This window comes from Nesoenas mayeri (assembly GCF_963082525.1).
Source record: "Nesoenas mayeri genome assembly, chromosome: 4".
Taxonomy (NCBI): Eukaryota; Metazoa; Chordata; class Aves; order Columbiformes; family Columbidae; genus Nesoenas; species Nesoenas mayeri.
Window position 1 is genome coordinate 30,624,384 of NC_137540.1, and position 16,152 is coordinate 30,640,535.

General features: G+C 37.8%; 1 protein-coding gene across 7 annotated transcripts in view; it reads right to left on the minus strand.

The window, feature by feature from the left end:
- The window catches only part of TNKS (tankyrase), a 140,291-nt gene that overhangs the window by 34,438 nt on the left and 89,701 nt on the right, over window positions 1-16,152 (minus strand). For all 7 annotated transcript variants that reach the window (XM_080343278.1, XM_080343276.1, XM_080343279.1 and 4 more), the window contains 6 exons: window positions 9,097-9,191; window positions 6,192-6,258; window positions 5,545-5,731; window positions 3,389-3,510; window positions 742-833; window positions 563-641 (listed from right to left, as the gene is read on the minus strand). In XM_080343278.1, the coding sequence (XP_080199404.1) occupies window positions 563-641; window positions 742-833; window positions 3,389-3,510; window positions 5,545-5,731; window positions 6,192-6,258; window positions 9,097-9,191 (642 nt within the window). The remainder of the gene's footprint in view (window positions 1-562; window positions 642-741; window positions 834-3,388; window positions 3,511-5,544; window positions 5,732-6,191; window positions 6,259-9,096; window positions 9,192-16,152) is intronic.

Genomic DNA, 16,152 nt, shown 5'->3' on the forward strand with positions numbered 1-16,152 from the left:
CAAGGTTCTATAGATAACTGTGGGCCACTCACCACCATCACACAGTCCACAAGTGAGATCATGATTTAAGAACCCTTGCTTCAAGACATAAAACAATTACCAGCTATTATCAGAATGCGCTGTTGACACAAACAATAGAATTGAGCCATACCAGAAAAGATGACATCTTTGAGCTTACTCTTAACCTGGCTACACAGAGCTAGATTTTCAAGGGAGCACTAATTTAAATACCTACAGTATTTAGTAGCAGGCTTTCCAGAAACCCTCAGCACACAGAAATTCCATGTATTTCAAAGCAGGTAGTACTTGGGTATCAATACACTTGAAACTCCAGCTTGTTCAGTTCAGTGCCTACCCAAATACCAGCAGTACTGAATTGCTGTACAAAATCAGGTCCATAAAGCCACAAAGTATCTATTCCTGTGGGAAAATGAATTTTTTTCACTTTCAGTACATAGGTATGCTACTAAGAGTAAATCTAGGAAAATGATAATAACTAACACTGTATTTAACCAATATAACCCTTCTTGCCTTTTGCCTAAATTTATTTTAATACATTTACCTTTGCTCCGTGTTTATGCAGAACTTCCATGACATCATTATGAGCTTTTTCAGCTGCAACATGCAAAGGTGTCAGGAAACTAGGTAAAAAAAAAAAAAAAAAAAAAAGAGGAAGATATAAATTTTACATTCCTAGTATGACAGAGTCCTTAAGAAAACTCAAGAATTTCAGAAACCTACTCTTTGTTTTTCTCATTAACATTTGCTCCTTTCCTGAGCAATAGTTCTGTAACTTGCTTCCGCTTCGGATGCACAGCAGCCACAGCACAGTGCTGCAAAAAAGTAAATATAAATTATATTTCAACTACACAGAAGACAAAGAGCTTTAAGATCCATGACTTCATCTCTTTAATTATTCCGCTAAACATCAGACTGCAAAATTTACAAACAGAATCCATCACATTTCTGCTGAAACACATAATGTACTGACCAAAATACAAGCTAGTGATCAATGCTATATTATTCTACTCAGAAAAACAATTTTCACTTTAAAACTATTTGTCACTTATAAAAAAAGCAGTATGTTCCCAACTACGTTAACTAGGTATCAGGACAAAACCAGCACAATGCACAAAGGAAGTAAAGAAAAAGGGCTTGAAACAGCCTAATTTTCTACAGAGGGACTCCAAAATGGTTCATTAAGATTCAGCTGCTGTTGTCATGTTGATTTACATGACTTGAATGTTGCTTTGTTTTTACTTCTATTTCGATGTGTATCGAACTTGTTAACCTAATGGAAATTCTGTTATGAACCCAAATACAAATTTTGTAATAAGCAAACAGGCAATAACATTCTCTTACAGTATCTTCTTTTCCATGCTGTGAGAAAGATCTATCTTTCACACAGGGCTTTTCAATGCTCAAGCCTGCCCTTGCGGGAACACCATCTAGCCCTCTGCTAGGTATAACCATTCTCCTGAATATGCCTGGGGTCTGCTGGTTGGCTTGCCTGTGCCTTTGGCACCCAGAAGTGAGCACTTTGTTCATCCCTTTTTCCTTTGATCCTCTACAGAGACCAGACTCAACTCATCCTGGCGTTTTCCTCAACAGTGGTCCTATCAATGCTTTCTCAGTCTCAAGCATTGATGTCTCAAGACAACAGACTATGAAAAGTATGAGATCATTTTGAATATTTTCGTTTATAGGTTTACCCATGATTTAAATCAGTAATCAGTAAAAAGCAGATATTCTTCTGGAGCAGAGTTCTTAAACTCTCCAACAGTGAAACAAGAGCCTTTACAATAAGATAGACCAAACAGACTACTAATAAGTAGCAATAGTACTGATAACCATATTTTGCCTAGTTTCAGCCTTCACTATGAAGTAACTGTCGCTCAAGATTCCACACTGCTCTTAGTCAGCACAGCATGGCCAAGTTCTGCAAAGGCAAGCTTTGTAAATGAACATTAGGATCAACTTTTGCTTTGAAGAGTGGTAGTGTTTTTGAGGCTTTTCAGATAATAACTTATCTGTATTTCTAGACAATGTGATAAACCAGCACTAGAAGCAACACACATGCTGAAATATTGCCAAACCTCAGAGTAACACTGAAGCACAAACCAGGTCCTTGCTTTGGCCTTTGTGGGGTAATAGGGCACAGACCCCAGTGCCCTGTAATAAAAGATCCCATGCTTAGGACAGGAATGGCTCAGTTAGGTTGCACAAAACCTCATCTGATTCTGGAAGCTATGTCCTGCCGCTTGGATGTGAGACTACTTGGAAATCTTGAGTACAGGACACAAAAACTGAGAAATGACAGTCAAACACCAACTGAACAGTGAACCAAAAACATCAACAGAGCTAAAATATGCCATTTTGCCGAGCTTTTTCTACAGAACGAGCAGGCAGAGAAGAGCAAAGAACACCAAAGGACTACAAAGTCCTCATTACACAGCTATAGAGATGCCGCATATCAGCGGCTGACATACTCAGGAAGAAAAGGATAACATCATCCCAAATTTCCTACTGCCTTCATGTTCAGCCTCTAAATACCTCTTCTGTCTTGCTTCTAAATTCAGGCTAGGATGCTGAGCCCTCCATAGAGAGAAGAGAGCATATGGATGCTTGGTACTCAGCTCACAATGTTCCGATCACAATCGCAATGTTTGTAAAACTAAACGTGCAGTTGTATGCCTGCAGCTCAGACCTACCACTGTGAAGAAAGTGTTCCATCGGAATAAAGTATCATAACTATAATGGTTTCTATAATACCATCAGTCCCTCTCAACTTAAACATTTTCACTGCATCTGGGATACTGGTTGTGTTCTTTGCCTCCACTGCTTCTTCAAACAATGAAATAATAGCAGGATACTGCCAGAAAATTCTCAAAGACCCCTGTTTACATAGCTATTGCAGTATTGTCAGTACTATTCCAATCCTCTAAGACCCTGTGATATACACCTACCATCTATTTTCACCCCAATTTTACATACCCTGTGAAGAAAATTTGTAATCCAGGTTTACTCACATAAAACATTCAGGAAGCACCAGGCCATTGAAATAGAATTTAACCCCAGAAAAAACACAGCAATTGACCAATAAAAAAAAAAGTGTGATGGGGAAGAGGGGCAGAAGAGAGGTAAAAAATGAACAGGTGAGGAGCTGCTGGAAAGCTGCTGTAATCTACCAGGAAGAAGAATAAAAATGCTAAAAAATTATATGGTGCTTTTTCTGTAAGTGTGATTTAATTTTCATATATAGAGTGTTTGATGGCAAATCCTCAATCTCAGATGATGAATATATTTTCATTGTGTAGAAACAAAACACCTCAGCTAGCACTACAAGCACATTTATCATAAAACAAATGGATTGACTGTATGATCTCACCAGTGCTGTCTCATGGGACTGTGGCTGCTTAAAATTAATGATCTCCAAAGCAAGTGTCTTTTTCACTTTGGCTAGGTCTGCCTCTCTGGCTGCTTGTAGTAAAGAGTGCCCTTTGAATTCATCTGTTAGAGGAAAAAGATGCATTTAATAGTCACATATATCAATGTCATTGGAGAAAGGCAGCTATACTCAATTAAGAGGCAATAAGAGTCTTTCTGTACATCTTCTGATAGTAGCTGACGTGGGACATAGAACGTGAAACATTTGCTGAAACCAAAGGGACATTCTAAAGGAGAGGGGAAGTGATTCTTTGAGTAAAATCCTTGTAGCTTTTCTCCCTCTTATCTGCCACACCCTTCATAATAAATGCATATGTGACTTCTGAATTACGTATTTGTTGAAGTGACCACAATGTTACATGTTACATGTTCTTCAGATAAAAGGATTACAGTTGCTTTTCAAAAAACTTATTGTATTTATAACTACAAATAATTCAAGGTAAAGCCTGAATAAATAGATATTTCATATATAGTAATATATAAAAATAATATATAATTTAAATATAAAACATTAAATTATTTGTCTTAAAGAAAGCTAACTGGCTAAGCATTTGAAGCCAGTCTGCTACAAAAATGAAACAGGTTTTGATAGGAGCTGTATCTTTGCAAGTATGAAGAGGTAATTATGGTATTTTCAGTTTCATATCTTGTTCAGTTCAGCAACTAGTTCATTTCAGTTTTGAATCATTCTGAATTTGAGAAGAACTAAAAGTGTTTCTCTTAAATTGTACAAATGAAAGGCAGGTTAGCAGGAATGACGTCTGAACCTGAGAACTAGAAAAAAAAGCAGCTCAACAATCTCAGTAAAAATATCAGTATTTTTCTTTCATAAGCAAGCTTGAAATGCCAAGCTTGTTAAGAAAGGCTTTCTTCTCCCACATTTGTTTTAACATCCAGTGCATTTGTGGATTTAGAAATAAAATTAAATACAGTAACTTTACAGTTTTCATTTCAAACTTCTTTGTAAACAAAGCACTACTGAAAGCACAGGTACAAATAAATCTTGAAATAATAAATAAATGTAATATTATTCCTAAATCATAAAACCAAAGAACTCAAGAATATACTAAACGTTGTTTTGGGTATGCAAATACATGATGTCCCACCAAGATCCTGTCAAATTTGGTGTAACATTCATGTTTGTGTACATATTTCAGTGGATATTAATCGACACGAATCTTTTCCTGCCCCTCTCCAGGAATTATAAATACAGCAATAAAACAAAGTTTAAATGTAGTTGGTTTATTTTGTTTTGGTTTTTGCTTGCTATTTTAAACAAATGGTAAATTATGCTGCCTCAAAGCCAGAAGCATCTCCCAAGTTAGCCCAGAATAGAAACTAGCGAAGTAGCTAAAAGATATTAACTCCCTATTCTTTTCTACTGGAGCAAAGTTTTCTGCTGCACATGATCTTACCACCTTCACATGCAAAGAATAGTGACAGACAACCTGACTAGCTGTGACTGAGTAGTACAGGATCATATTCTTAGTGTGTCATGGGGCTTCTGGAAAGGTGACAGACAAAATAAAAAGCTTATTTATAATTGAGTTCAGAATCTGCTTCTCAAAAAGGAGTTTTCTGTAACTTCATATTGTTTTTGTTTCCATACTTGTCTAATTTAAATGTTTTACAGTTTATAACAATGAGAACACAAATCCCCAAAAAGAGGGCAAACAAAGGCCGACAAATTCAAATTAGAGCTGAAACACTGTTTTGTAAATAGCACATGGATTGCAAAGACTACAAAAGCAGGCGCTGGAATTTCCACCTCCAAGTTTGCACACCAAAGCTACCTACCTTCTGGCCGTTACTCTTCAAGTGTGATATGGAGCCTCAATATCCAGGCTCCTGCGTGACTTAACTGTGCTTTAAGCATGAAAAAACCCCATGGTCACTGGGTCAGTGTCTTAAACTTTTAAAACCTAAGAAAACCGGACAATATAATGAACGGTTTATTAGAGGTACCAACACAGTTCAAAGAGGCACAGTTGCAGTTACTCCATAGCTTTGCATCCAGGTGCAAAGCACAAGGAAGATGGCTTGAAACCAGCACCTTTCTCACCCACCAACCACCATTCCCCGCCTGCGCACACTCACAGGTCAGCCTCTCCCTCAGCTCGGGCGTTGGGGCCATGTCGACTGCGCTTTTGCCGTGGCAGTTGACCAAGGTGGGGTCCGCGCCATGGCTCAGGAGCAGGGAGCAGACCTCCACACGGTTCTTCGAGGCAGCCTCGTGCAAGGGGGTGAACTGCCAGAGGTCCATGGCGTTCACGCAGGCACCATGCTGGCACAGCAAAGGAAGCCTTATGTCAGCAAGAAATCATCTTCAACAACTAAGTGCTTACACATTTTAATTTCGTTACGAAAACTGGTTCCAATCTTTCATATATAAACACACATACGAACAAATCTATGAAAGTATCTGTATATACAAAAATACTGTTGAATCCTTACAAAAAAAAAAAAAAAAAAAGAGGATTTTCTGTAAGCTAGTTTTTCAGTACAACAGATTCTTCCACAGAAAAATTCAAATAAGTGAAACTCTACTATCTGTCCAAAGAAATTAGGTGTGGAAAAACCCACACATAAAGGCCTGAAGTTGCAGGCTTCTAAAATGACATGCAGGATATTTGAAGCCCGTTACTACAGAAAAAAATGAACCTTCCTTTTCAGCTCTGGTACAGACAGTTCATATTTCACCTAACACATATAAGTCTACTTAGGCTTTCCATCCTTCCGCTTACCTTAAGCAGCAGTTCTGTAACCTCATAGTGTCCATATGAACATGCATTATGAAGAGGCACAAGACCACTGTATGAAAAAGGCAAATGAAGGCAAATCTAGTTAAGCAGTGTTTTTAAAGGAGATTTCTTCTGTACTGAAACATGAACAGAAATAAAATCTAAAATGTTTAAATATACAAAAATTTTAAAATTAAGATTCACAAACTAATGGAAAAATCTAACCTTCCCAAACAACATGTTACTTAAGAGTGGCATTAAAATGTGGGTTTTTTTGGTCCTAATAGCCCACAGAGGTTTAATCTACCACTAAAATTAGCATTAATTGGCTTTGAAAGGATCTTTCTTGAAGCTATTAACAGAGGGCAAAGTCCCATTCCACATTCAATTTGCTCAAGAGAAGTCAGTGTTCCATTTCTGCCTAAGTATGAACTCCTCTTTATTTGGAAAGCCACATGAAAGGCAAAACTCCCCAGGTAACACTAACATAACTTCTGGGTATATTATGAAGATGCACATATATCCATAGAAAGCAGAATGAAATCGCTGTTGAAGGCTGTGGAATGACCTGATTTTACTCCATTTTTTACATTACAACCTATTCAACTGTGCAAGAAACTTCTAAGAGAGTCCCTGTAATTTTTGTACAGCTATGTTACTGGAGGCCATACTAAAAAATGACACTAGCAAAGTAAACAAGAGGGATCTAGTCAGAAGCACAAGACGCAATAAAAAAAGTAATGCATGGGAAGAGAGATGCAAAGAGGACAGTTATTACAGAGGACAAAATGAGCTTAATTCAAGCCAAGCAAGACAGGCTAGTTATGGCTCAACAAATCAGGCTGCATAATACACTGAAAAACAATAATTAACTCTTCATCATTTATGAAAAATAGAGGGGATGTTTCCCTGAATTGCAAAATCAACTCAAAGAGCATTGCAAGAGCAAGTACTACACAACAGGGTAAATTTTTCAAACTGTTATTTTCCGTTGTTACTTTTCTTAATTACAACTTATGGGTGTACGTTTGAGACAGAGGGAGAGTATGCAGTCCACAGAGCACGCAAAAAACGTGCCCTCTTCCAAAATGATGGTCATCAGCAAAGACAATCACTGCAGCCATGCACCTCAGCACACCCTCCCCTTTTATTTTTTAGCACATTGTGACTGTGCACAACAGCAGTAAGGCAAAGAAAGGAAGAGCTGAAAAAGAGCTGCTGCCTTGGCTGTGGTCCTCTTCAGCAGTAACAAGAAGTTATGACCATTTTTAAGATGTGTCACAGTTCCTCAAGACTCTCTCCAAAGTGACACCATTGAAGAGAATCTAAAATATCTATAAAATCAATGTAACCTAATTTAGCTTATAAATGATAAATGGCATTTATTTATAGCCCATTTACTTATAAATAAGAAACAGCAAGAAAAATCAAAAGACCACACTGAGCGTAAATGTGTGATGCCGCTAAAAAAGAGGGAGCTTACCAGACTGTAAGACATTTTAAAGTATGTTTGCATAGTTTAAAAGTTTAATACAAAGTAAGTGTATTGTTTTTATTTTATTTTCTTCATTTTTCTTCCCCATCCCCTCCCTGCCCCTACTCAAGTTCAACTTAATTACTTCTCATGCTTTTAATACTTTCCAAGTAGATCATTCAAACCTTATTAAAGCATCTATGCTGAAATTTTCTACCAAGTGGTACTCAGATTTCAGAAAGGTGTAAATCCCTAAAAGTTGCTTAACAGTGTTGGATCTACCTGAATAGGCAGCACATGCGGTTTCACTCTGGGGTTTTTTGACTAACATAATGTGTCCTCATGCATTAAAAGGCATTTAGATGAGGTTCTTGGAGACATGGTTTAGTGCTAGAGTTAGGTTATGGTTGGACTTGATGATCCTGAGGGTCTCTTCTAACTGAAATAATTCTATGATAATTCCGATCAAAAAAGTCATTAAGGGTGAATGTACAGACAAAAGCACTACAATTAGTTAATCTTCAAGAGTTTAACTGTGCTTGTTTTGGAAAGGAAAAGGAAAAAAAAAAAAACAAACACCTAAGACCATAATTTAAAATCTCTTTTAACAGTATGTTGGACTCAGCAGAAAATGAAAATATAGGAAGTGCCTCAAATTTGCTGATGGAGACAGAACACATGCTCATTAATATCTTACCTCTATGGACTCTAAATACAAAATGCATGCCTTTAACCAGGGACCCAATTTCTGCAATGTTAGGACTAAGCCTTCCTATCAGACTGCCATGAGAATCATCACCTTAGAGTTCAGAAACATATGTCTGAGAACAAAGTACAACATATATTGTTTCAGATTTCTGACTGCTATGTACTTTTTGTTGGTGTCTTATGTAACTACTAACCTTACAGCAAAAATAGACACTTTAGCTTCTACTGTTTCTTGATTTTTGCTGGCAACAGCAATCAAGATAGGTCTCCAAGGACCACTAGTTGTGAGCATGCGAATTATTAATATTACTTGGAATTACATCCATACATATTTAACAATATAATGATACCATAGAGAAATTTTTGAATGCACTTTTTCCACTAAGCCCATGTACCTTCTCCACATCACCTTCTCTAAAATAATTCTAGAAGAGTATGGTTTAACAGTGTAGTCTGTGTGTGGAAGCAAAGAATAAGGTTTGGAAAAAAAAAATTGTTTAAAGGTGTAATAGAAGGCTCAAACCAAGAGCAATTACAGCTAATTTGTTATCGAGGCTCTAACAAAAGTTTATTTATGATGAACCACATTCAGATTTTGGAAGCAAACACTGCATTCTCAGCCAACTATCTGAGATTATGCTGCAACACGAAACAGAGAAATAATTCATCTTGATTAACACAAAACCACTGCTGAGAACATATAAGAAATAAATTCATTTTACATACCCTTTGTCCTTTGCATGAACATCTGCACCATGCTGAAGCAGAAGTTGGACTATTCGAACTCTGTTGTAGCCTGCTGCTAGGTGTAAAGGAGTGGACTGCAATGTAAAACAAAACAAGACAAATAAAGGGAGGCACATAAATTTCAAGTCCTGCATCTCCTGAAATGTAAGTAATCTTCATTTCTCTTACACATTAGATGAAGATAAATTCATAATCTTAGCTTCTCTTATACATTGGATCAAGATAAGTTACGGTTCCCTTCTGTCATTAGCCAAAACAACAAATACACAGCACAGCTTGCCCTTCCTGTTGTCAAACCAAATAAACAGTCCTCAAGTTGCCAAAGAATCCAGGTATCTCCTAAGGCAATAACAAGGTCATAATTTAAAGTTAATGTAAATAATTGCCCAATTTTGTTTTGTTTGGGTGTCAGGGGGTTGTTTTGGTTTGGTTTTGGTTATTTTGGTTTCGGTTGTTTTTTGTGAGATTGATTGGTTGGTTGGTTGGTGTGTGGTTTTGTTTGTTTATTTTAAATGCTAGAATTCAATAATTTTTTAAATGCTTTTTTTTTTTTTAATTCCTAAGCAAATTTATGCAGTTCAGGCTGCACACTCACAGGTTACAAAACTGTTTGTGTGTTTGTCTGTTGCAACAAGTACACAAGAGGCAGACTGCAGAACAAGAAATAATGGATTTATCCCACAGCAGGAATAACTGTCTTCAGCTCTGCACCAAACAAGCAGTCGTACATGTTCTGTACTGTGCTACGAAAAGTGGAGCAAACTATGCAGTTTTCAGTTTCTTGCAAAACATACATTTGCAGCAGTAATGCACTTTGCTGCATAGGAACAGAGTAATAGTGGCACTTTCTCCACAGCTAATTCATAAGAATTTTAACCAAAAGCTTTTGAAGTTGACAACACTAATTCCCCTTACAGTTTATTTTAAAAGGTTTTTGTTATGGAAAAAAAAAAATAAATTGTGCTGCCTCAATCTGAAGGAACTGATTTCTTACACGAATGCATGATGTTGTTTCCTTCTTCCCAAGGCTGAGGAGCAGAGGATTTTAAAGGGATCCTTGTTGCACTTTATTTTGTGCCACACAACCGAAAGAACACAATTTTATTACCGTAAAACCTCATACATAAACCAGCTTGAACACATGGAAAGACTTAGATATTTCACAGTATCAAGTCAAGTACAGATTTACTGTCAGCATTAAAAGATCCTTACACAGCATTACAGATAAGACATCGCATTCTCGCTGTTATCAAGATCTGAAAAAAACACAGAAAAAGTAACTACTTTGACACCTACCAAGTGTCCTGTGTAACCCCAGTGAGGACACAGCTTGTACCATCAGAAAAAGCAGCACAGGGCATCTCCAAGAAAAACACCTGGGTAACCCAGTTTATTTAGGGAAGCAGTTATGCAAGCTCCATCTTCAGAGTTATCTGTACTCAAAACAAGGACCTCTAACATTACTAACCTGAGGATTCTTAAAGTGTCTCCAAAGTACAAAATGCCACCAACAACAAAATGGGTTAAATCTTTAACATGTTTGGCCATTCAAATTGTTAGGATCTATTATTCTGTTCCAGAAAGGCTTCGACTACTGAATTAGCAATTTGGACTGATCCAGAAGGTATTATATTCTTTTCATATCCGGCCCTGTTATAAAATAGTTGGCTTCTACATATCAGAAACACTAATGAAAATGTTGATAAAGATTATGCTACTATTTACATTAGCAGAATACTTCAGTATTGTTAATTCTGACAGTGCCTTGGTTTGGTTACTAAATCAACTGAATTAATAACTCAGAAAACCTGAAAGGAATTTGAAATGGACTGCGGAAAAGCCGGTCTATTGAAAGGCCTAAACTCCAGAAGAAATGGAAGCAAACACTAAATCTTTGGACCACTGGAGGATCCTTTAACCTTGCTACAATTAAACTACATCCATTCTTGTCTGCATGCTACTTCTAAAACAATGATAGCAGACTTCCAAGATGATGCTTTATTCGTATCAAGCATTATTAATAGGGAGATTTTCAATAAAGATACATCAACCCTGAAGTCTTGTTCACTGCTTAAAATTAAAAGAAAATCTATTATGACTCAAGCTGGGACTGTGCATTTTGTATTTCTAGGGCTATCAGACCTGCCTTTGCCAAATAACTTAATTAGAGACAAAAACCAAAACATTTCAAGGTTATATGTGCAAGACAAATTACATAAATGAAGCAAAACAGCATCATCCCAAATCTTCAGATAACTTATACCCCTGCCTTTCAAAAAGGCGAGCTACTTCCATCTCCTTAGGCAAAGTGACACAGACACCACAGTCCCCTGATTAATCACAGAACACCACATCTTTTCCAGCACACCAGGAATTAGTTATTTGGCTGCAACCAGGTGCCTGATGTTTGCCGCGCTGCAGCTGCCTCTCCCAGGAGCAGCCAACTGGTGCTCCCTGCACCCATCCATAGAGATGGGGCCGAGATCTCCACCACTCTTCATGTGTTGACTCTGCAATCCCAAACCACGTATCCTGGAGGACCACACAGTGCTGGAGACACAGCCAGGCAAGCTATGAGCCCTTCTTTGACCAGGGCAGGGGACATTGTCCTGGTGTCAGGGTGAATGCTGGACTGAGGGGCAAGCACAACTGAATGCACACACATTCATGTTACAGATTTAATAGTTAAAAATACTACTCTGGCATTATGATCTTGGATGCTAATTACAGAAACTAAGTACCTAAAAGATAATGTCACACTACATGAACTACGGGAGTATTAGCCTTCCAACCAAAAAAAAAAAGAGTCAAGTGGTCAAGTGAATGAATGATGGCAGTAAAGACACTGCTGCTTAAAATTAACGTGCTGTTTATATAGCACTAGAAAATAAAAAACTAGTTATCTGAAACAGCAGTATGGCATGCTGCACCTGCAAGGTATATCAAACTAATAACTCAACATTAAGAGATTTAACTGAGCTATCAATTAACCCCTCCTCCCATGTCTTTCAATACCCGGCAAGAGACTTACTAACAAGAATCCCTAGAGGGCACTTACCTTCCAAGACTCACATTCACAGTTACCAAGCCAATCGTACTGTCTTACTTGCTAGTGTAATTAAAAAGAGTACAACTCCACTTTTATTAAGTAAAGTAGACCCTCATGTGAGATGCTCACATTACTTGAAAGTTTTATGGCAGCTGTAATTGAGTCAAAGCAGGTACTGTACATTTGAAGGAAGATTACTGTACACAAGATGGCAATCACTGTCAACCCGTATACCTACAATTTATACTAAAGCAGGTATTTTTTCCTGCAGTTCTTTTGAAAATGTGTTGCCTGGGAATATGAGAAATGCATTTTTTAGATTTAAAAAATGCACATACAGTAGTTTGATACTATTTTCATTGATCCTTAGGTATTTTACCACTGCTTTGTTACCAACAGCCAATTTGATGACCCCTATTTTCAAGGTCAGCCACCTTGGACTTGCTGTCTTGTTCACCTGCATCAAACAAAAGGGGCTGCTGAGCTGCTTCCACTGAAATCAGAAAACTGGTTTCAACAAATTGTCCATAGGCAACATGGGAGAGCTGGTTCCAAGCACCATCTGTTTCTCTTGCTATCTTGCTAGTCTTCAGCAACTCTTTGATGATAATGCTGCCACAGCCTCCAAAGAAAGCTGCATTCCCAGATTTAAATGATGAATCGTCCATTTTATGGGCAAATTTAAACAGAAGGATATTGTGTAAGGATCTTACATCATGCATTCTCTGCATGATCAATAACACCTGGAGGAACTGTATTGAGAACTAATATTGCCTGTTCTTGCTTTCTACTGCCAAAAGTCTCTACATAATACTATCTGATAACAATCTTAATCACTCTGTTTAATTCTCAAACTGTCATCCTGAAGGCTATTAAAATCAATAGTCTTCTTATCACATACATGATTTCTCATAATCTAATTGATGACACTATACTGTAATTTAGTACTATCATAATTTAATTTAATCTTCTATAGGAAAGGTATTCTTGCAATAAAGAGGCTACACCCTGATTTTGAAATCCAGCTCTGGCCTTGACGTATTATGTCTACTCTCATGTTCAGAAGGTCCCCACAACATGCAGCTGTAAGGGAGGCTCTTACACAGACAGACACAAAAGTATGACAGAAAATACCAAAGGACAATTGCTATGTTTATTGTTAACTCTTCTACAACACCCTGTTGACACAGGATGTCAAAAAAGAAGACAGGGAAGAGGGATTTTAAAATGTTTCAAGTACATCTTTCAGATACCTGACATTTTTACCTTGTCTCTAAATATCTTCAGGTTTGGGAGATCTGGAAATTGCAGGTATGCAGCAAACTCTCATCTAACCTTTGTCAAATGAAACCTTTATTCTAATCAGGCCCAGCTGCTGGTACAGAGCAGTGGCAACAAAAATAGTACCTTAAACTTTCGTAGTTTGTCTTACAAGCTCCCTTCAAAACAGTGTTTCACCTCCACTGAATTAAGGGAAGAGCAGAGAGGTTTTCAACCCCAGAAGGGACCTTTGTTTGACAGTTTTGCATAGAAGTGACTGGTTTGAAAGATGTCCTGACTCCTGGCAAGATGACTATTTGAATTTGGCACACTAAGGAAAAACCTCTGAGCAGGCAAACAACTGTCGCTTCACTGGGTTAGAATTCATGACAGAATCTTTCTTTCCAGTTGCAATAGTCTGTGTCTGCTTGATGCCGTTCTCTTACAGACTTCTCTAAAATGAACTGCATCAATCATGAGCGTACATCAGGAAGGCATCCTGTATGTGAGTGGAATATCTCCCATCGCCACTTTATCATTCTGACTAATGGGGTAAGAAAACAAGTTGCAACAATATCACAGTCTTGAAGAGATATTCCTGAACTTTTCCACTGTGGAAAGGCTTCTCCTTTGCTGCTGAGATACTAACTTGCATTCCAATTTTAAGCAGTGTGCCTAACTTATATTTTTCATTTTTGGACTCAGTTGTAAGCTTTCTTGGGAAAATATCTCATTGACATGTGTTTGCCTGGTGCCAAGGCTGGGCATATGCAATACAAAAAAAATCCTTCTAGAAATACATATTTCAAATAACTCAAAATAATTATTTTATATTCATGCCACAAATGCTCTTGCACACAAGGTACTACAGAAGTAAAGGTCCCTAACCTCAGCTAGAGAATGATACTCTTCCTGAGCAGGAAAGGGCCTGTGCTCCTGTCAATCAGCCACATGGCTTGTCACCTTCTGCCACCCAATTGTGCAATTTCCTTGGTCATTTTATAGCATCACTGAGATATTTAATTTCATGGTTGGCAATTATGCTTTAGAAACAAACTTACAGATGCTGCTCAGGAAAATAAGTAATGTCAGACTGATGACTGCAGATGAGTTAGCTGCAACAAGTTTATACTTTACAGATAAAAAAGCACAGAGATGAAGAACTTAAACTGCTACTACTTTTCTTATGTAAAAAAGAAAAAAAAATACAAACCACAAAAAACATTTCCTAAGGACAAAGTCACAAGATGCGTAAGAAGACATTTCTCACTCCACTGCACTTCCAGTGGTAATTTAACTGCTTCCTCTTCAGAACACAGCCAGTAGTACTTAATTGGACTGTTGAACAGGACAGACTTAGTACAGTAAAAATCAGACAAATATCAAGTCAGAAATTTCACACAGTGCTTTGTAACAGCTAATGACTGAAAATGAACTGAAGAGCTCACAAATTCAGAATCTGTAAGTCACACAGTAACTCAGTTTAGAGCTTCAGTATATCAGACAATCTCTTGGGGAGGGGGAAGTTTCACTGTTTTCAGCTGTAAACCACTGAAGACCAAACCAGCTTGATTTCACATACACAGACAGTAGTGCTAGGGGAGAGCATCACTGGACAAAAATGAGGATTACATAAAGAGAGAAATGTTTGCATTCCTCTTCATCCTGTCACTTGGTAGAAGGAGAACAAATAAGTCATCTCCATTAAAAAGAAATTCTTCCTTGCAACTGAATACCTTTCAGAAATTCATTTTGGTATCGTACCACCCAGGTTACAATACAAAGCCCAGAGCCGGTCAGATATCAGGAATGGCATAACTCCTAGAAGTATCTAGAAATGTGTGCCAGCTACAAAGAATTGCTTCATGGATCACAGATTGAAGGAACATTCCTATTTTCAACTGTGCAGAAACCACAGCCGGGATGTTATTTTCAAATTAGTGTTGGACAGCTCCAGACCAGGCAGATGTTCATAAACTGGAAGAAGATATAAGGATGTATAATAAAGTTGAAACAGAAAGAATTAATTAAATGGCTGGAGAGTTAAAATGCATAGGAAGAGCAGAACAAAAATACTGCAAATACACTGGCAGAATAAGCCCTTCTTTGGAAAAGGTTTACTTGGGTGACAGACCAGGACTCTTCTGATTTCCAGTGAGTATTAATTCTCAGAAGGCTGTAATGTCCAAACTACTGACTACTAACTGTTTTTCTAATAGATCTGAACTTTGAGAGACAACACAAGTTTCTGACTGTACCTCTGAACCTCAAGACCAGGTGACAAGGCTTGGCAGCAGTTGTACACATTAACACGGTGACCCTGCTGTACTGCAAGTTGGGCTAAGTGTTGACAAGTAAGGGGAGGGAGATTTATGAGAGAAGATCTTCTTCAATCACATAGATTCTTGGGGTAGGAAAGGACAGAAAAGATAACAAACATCATCTTGCACAGGGGTAGACAAAGAAATTAAGTGTCTCTGTCTCTTGGAGGTTAAAAGAAGGAAGAAGCAATGAGTGCTTTTACTTTTCTGCTCAGGAGCCCCTCCTGTTGGCATAGAAATAGCACCCCCCCAGAGAAGGTAGGGACCTGGAGGCAAAGATGATATGCCCAAAAGCAAAAGAGGGTGAAGAGCAAAGATACAGTTTCTGACAGGAGATAAAACATACAAGCACTGCAGGACCACATAACAAAGGAAAGTTTCATCTGCAGAAGAAGGCTTAAGGTG